This window comes from Triticum urartu, chromosome 2 (genome assembly GCF_003073215.2).
Source record: "Triticum urartu cultivar G1812 chromosome 2, Tu2.1, whole genome shotgun sequence".
In the NCBI taxonomy this organism is placed as follows: Eukaryota; Viridiplantae; Streptophyta; class Magnoliopsida; order Poales; family Poaceae; genus Triticum; species Triticum urartu.
The window spans coordinates 158,701,276-158,706,783 of NC_053023.1; the positions used below are offsets into that span (position 1 = coordinate 158,701,276).

The 5,508-nt window shown below is 42.8% G+C and overlaps 1 protein-coding gene across 1 annotated transcript; it reads left to right on the forward strand.

Moving 5' to 3' along the window:
* Positions 1 to 4,793: 4,793 nt before the first annotated feature.
* LOC125535518 (U11/U12 small nuclear ribonucleoprotein 25 kDa protein-like) lies at positions 4,794 to 5,284 on the forward strand. The gene is given in 2 exon segments (XM_048698583.1): positions 4,794 to 5,092; positions 5,205 to 5,284. Coding segments are annotated over 2 exon segments (306 nt in total). The 5' UTR covers positions 4,794 to 4,866.
* Positions 5,285 to 5,508: the final 224 nt, after the last annotated feature.

Sequence of the window (5,508 nt, forward strand, 5' to 3'; positions counted from 1 at the left end):
TCAAAAGCTGTTCAGGGGGCTTCAAACCCTAAACCATTGCGACCATTTTGGTCAGAAAGGTCGTAATTTCCTTACACGAAATGGTCACAAAGCAAACAGTGCTAGTCCGCTGCCTTATTTCTAGTTGTTAATGACCAATATAGATGGTCATAGCCTTGTAGATTGTGGTGGGTTGTGATGACTAGGCGCCATCTCATCAGTTTTGCCTATGTGTCATGTCCATGTGGCAGTTTTTGCCCTAGGTTGTGAAGCAACCTATATTTCTATCATTCCCAAAATTCCCAAAAAAATCTCATAAATTCTTTGGGTCATATCTTCATCAAATATGTAAAAATCCTTCCTTGCCTAGTTCAAAACTAATTCAACAATATTCATTTTCCTATTATGTTCACAACAACACTTTATGAAGGAAGTGCTATTTATATATTCTTGATTGCCCTACGAATTTTTGGGCACTCTTTCCTATCCAAATCATTACCGCATGACAAAATTCAGCTCCATTTGCCTAGCAAATCTTCATCGGCAAATTTCCAAAGTTTTTTTCCACCTAGAAGCATTGTGAAGGAAGTACCTTTTTTATATCTCTAAATGACATGAAATTTATACAGTTTCTTCATATGCCCAAATTATCACCCTCCTCCAAATTGCAGCTCAGTCAAATCATCTATGTGAGCCCAGGTTCAATTTATATTTTATGGCCAAATTGGCACGTTGCAAAGCAAGTGTTATATAGACCCCTCCTATTACCCTCAAACTTTTCGGGCACTCTTCCATACCCAAATCATTGCCACATGATAATATTCAGCTCAATTTTCCTAGTAAATCTTTCTCGGGAAATTTCCAAAGTTTCTACCTCGAGAGAAGCTTTGTGAAGTAAGTACTAGCTAGGCTTACCCAAATGATCTGAAAATTGACCAGCGCATGACCATACCTAAGTAACTTACCTACACAAATTTTGAGCTCATTTCAATCATCCAATCCCTCTCACTAGTTTTCCCAAGTTTCTGTCCATAGAAGAGCATTGTGAAGGAAGTACTACTTTGGCATGTCCAAATGGTATCAATTTTCTACAATGCTTTCCTATGCCCAAATAACCATCCTCCACAAAATTTCAGCTCAATCCATTCATTATTTTGAGCCCAGCTTCAACATTCATATTTTTGTCTAGCGTGGTACTTTGCAAAGCAAGTACCACCTAGGATCCTCCTTTTGAGCTAAAAATTTGTGAATACATTCTCCTTAGTAGATGATCATCCTCAGCCAAAACTCACGCCCATTGGCCATGTGCATTTCCCGTACCGCTAATCAAACACCTGGCTGCTAATTCATGTTTGAGCATCGATCGGTCTTCTCGTGAAAATCTTATGTTGTAATTTTCTTCCTAGCACCAACCTGGGGAGTGCCCAACCCACTAGACATGCCTAAGCCGCCCAGAACACATGGCAACATTACGGTCACGCGGTGACCACGCGACGGGCATGCGAGTTTACGCGCTCTAGAGTTGGGGCCCTCGGCCACCGCCCAAACCTCGACGTATCGCCACCAAACCATGTATTTATGATTAAATAGGTCCTTATGTAACTAGAAATGATTTTTGGAAAAAATAAATAGCAAACTATGAGGCAGCTGCAGTTCAAATTTGACCCGCTTCCAACTGAATCGGCGGAAATTTGTCTTTTTCACGAGAGGTGGATCAAATTTTTTTACACCCAACCATTTTGTCAATTGTGCATTAAATATGGCCTAGCATTTTATAAAAATGATTCGGTCCAATTTTGCAACAATTATTTGGTAGTTCCTTCACAAAAAAACCTCCTTTCGGGCACTCGAAAAATGGAAAATGGTTTTTTCGTCCAACGAAAATGAAAACTTCCTTAGGCAACATTGTTTGCCATTCCAATATGCACCCTTGTGCACAATATGAGATCATTTGAACAAACTATGCCATGAATGTGGCCATAAGATTGATCATTTGGCTTGAAAGCCATTGATCTCCACACATGATAGCTCGTTTCTGAGAACACTTTTTTAAAATAATTGCCGTATTACAAGTTTGTTATTTTTCCTAGGAACTTGGCCACATATGATTACACAATGCGATGGTTTCCCAATTTTTTGATTTTTTTTGAATTTTTTATGCCCGTTTCAAAATGCGGTCAAAACGCGGGCTTGACCGTTCCTAGCTAGTGGTTGAATCTTGGAATTTTTTTGGTGTTTCTCTGATTAAAAAGATACTTATGTACCTAGAAATGACTTTTGGAAAAATAAATAGCAAACTATGAGGCAGCTGCAGTTCAAATTTGACCCGCTTCCAACTGAATCGGCAAAAATTTGTCTTTTTCACGAGAGGTGGATCAAAAGTTTTTACACCCAACCATTTGGTCAATTGTGAATCAAATATGACCTAGTATTTTAGAAAAATGATTTGGTGCAATTTTGCAACAAATATATGGTAGGTCCTTCACAAAAAACCTCCTTTTGGGCACTCGAAAAATGGAAAATGGTTTTTTCGTCCAAAGAATATGAAAACTTCCTTAGGCAACATTGTTTGCCATTCCAATATGCACCCTTTTGCACAATTTGAGATCATTTGAACAAACTATGCCATGAATGCGGGCATAAGATTGATCATTTGGCTTGAAAGACATTAACCTTCACACATGATAGCTCGTTTCTGAGAACAGTATTTTAAAATAATTATCGTATTACAAGTTTATTATTTTTCCCGAAAACTTAATCACATATAATGAGACAATGCGAAGGTTTTCCAATTTTTTGATTTTTTTTGAATTTTTTATGCCTGTTTCAAAATGTGGTCAAAACGGCGGGCTTGACCTTCCTAGGTAGCGGTTGAATCTTGGAATTTTTTTGGTGTTTATCTGATTAAATAGATACTTATGTACCTATAAATGATTTTTGGAAAAAATAAAGAGCAAACTACGAGGTAGCTACAGTTCAAATTTGACCCGCTTCTAGCTGAATCAGCGGGAATTTGTCTTTTTCACGAGAGGTGGATAAAAACTTTTTACAACCAACCATTTTGTTAATTGTGCATTAAATATGGCCTAGTATTTTAGAAAAATGATTTGGTCCAATTTTGCAACAAATATTTGGGAGGTCCTTCACAAAAAAAACCTCCTTTTGGGCACTCGGAAAATGGAAAATGGTTTTTTCGTTCGAAGAAAATGAAAACTTCCTTAGGCAACATTGTTTGCCATTCCAATATGCACCCTTGTGCACAATATGAGATCATTTGAACAAACTATGCCATGAATGTGGCCATAAGATTGATCATTTGGCTTGAAAGCCATTGATCTCCACACGTGATAGCTCGTTTCTGAGAACACCTTTTTAAAAGAATTGCCGTATTACAAGTTTATTATTTTTCCTGGGAACTTGGCCACATATAATGACACAATGCGAAGGTTTCCCAATTTTTTGATTTTTTTTGAATTTTTTATGCCCATTTCAAAATGCGGTCAAAACGGCGGGAATGACCGTTCCTAGCTAGTGGTTGAATCTTCGATCTTTTTTTGATGTTTCTCTGATTAAATAGATACTTATGTACCTAGAAATGATTTTTGGAAAAAATAAAGAGCAAACTACAAGGCAGCTACAGTTCAAATTTGACCCGCTTCCAACTAAATGGGCGGAAATTTGTCTTTTTCATGAGAGGTGGATCAAAACTTTTTACACCCAACCATTTGGTCAATTGTGCATTAAATGTGGCCTAGTATTTTAGAAAAATGATTTGGTCCAATTTTGCAACAAATATATTATAGGTCCTTCACAAAAAAACTAATTTTGGGCACTCGAAAAATGGAAAATTGATTTTTCGTGCAAAGGAAATAAAAACTCCCTTTGTCAATATTGTTTGCAAATCCATGATGTAAACTTGTGCAAAATATGATATCATTTGAACAAATATTTGATATGACTTTCACAAAAATACTCATTTTGAGCACTGAAAAATGGAATGAATTTTTTTATCTTGAATCGATCACGACCAATTTATATGGTCATAAGGTCATCAAATGGTTTGCTGCGTTCTGATTGGACCATGAGCATATCACGTGGATCACGCATAAACCACCGTCGGATGCTTCTGGATCCAACGGCCCAAACCCACCCGAGCCGAAACCCTAGGTCTGTCCTCATGGACATTTTCCACCCACCCCCCGCCTCCATTCTTTCTTTCTTTCTCTCCCTCCCCCCTCAGATCCTCTCCCCTCTCCCCCGTGCAGCGAACCCTAGCCCCTCTCTTCCCCGCACAGCCGCCACCCTCCTCCTTTCCCCCGTCCTTCAGATCCGCCGCCACCGCCATCGTCCTTCCCTCTCCGCCTCGCCTCTGTCTCCCACCGTCTCCCCTCTCCCTCCCTCAGACCCGCCGCCGTCCGCCTCCGCGCGGCCTCCATGCGCACCCCGTCCTCGCCAGCCTCCGCGCGCACCCTGTCCTCGCCCGCCTCCGCGCGGCCTCCACCTCCACCTCCAGCCCCACCGCACACCACTCCTCTCTCTCCCCGCGCGACGAACCCTAACGCTCAGATCCCGATCCCTCCCATCGCCGCCACCCACCTCCCCCGTCTCCCTCACCTCGCCACCGGCCACGACCTTGGCTCTCCCCTCCCCTCCCTCATCAGAAGAGATCTGATCTCCCATCGACGTCCTCCTCCTTCCTGCTCCGGGAAACCAGTTCCCCTTCCAACCTCCAACCAACATCCCACCACCGCGCTGCCACGCCCCTCCCTCCAACCCCTTCTCCAGTGGAACCTCATCTCCCCGAGCGCCGCCGCCGCTGTTGAGCACCCGCCGCCGCAGGGGTCCGCGCTGCGTCCTGAGCCAATCACGCTCTACAGCGGAGAGGCGATGGATTCGGCAGGCGCCTCGAAGCCCGAGGAGGAGGTGGCCGCTTACCAGAGCAGCGAGGCCAAGCAGGCGAGGCTGCAGTCCATGCTCGCGGCGCTCCTCGACGACCCCATTCTGGCCGACGTCCCGAGGAAGCCCTCGCTGGCGGACATGGACACGCTCATCAACCTCGGGCTCGACAGCGCCATGAGGGTGACCGTCATCAAGCTGGACAACACCTCGTTCGGTATAATATGGCCCTCTTCGAACCCCGCCCACATTTTTGTCCAAATCCCTTACCATGCGTTTATCCCACATCTCAATTCGTGTTCCTCTTGTCGTTGTGGTGAGTGATACAGATGTCGCGGTGTTGAACACTGCTACACTCAAGGATTTGAAGATGGCTATCAGGAAGTGATAGTCAGATTTATTTGTCTGAAACTGTGGAAGGATGAATTTTGACATCCATGTCATCCAATTCATTCATGCTGACATGTGTTGATCTAATTAGTTGACATCCTTCGAAATGCTGCCGATTTGTCTTTGCTATTTAATATATCCTATGATGGGCACTAAGGCACTGTTGATCCACCAAAATTTTCTTACTTTAGATGGGTGTGATTATCTAAATAAGCTGAGGGTCACAAGATGTATGGTATTAAC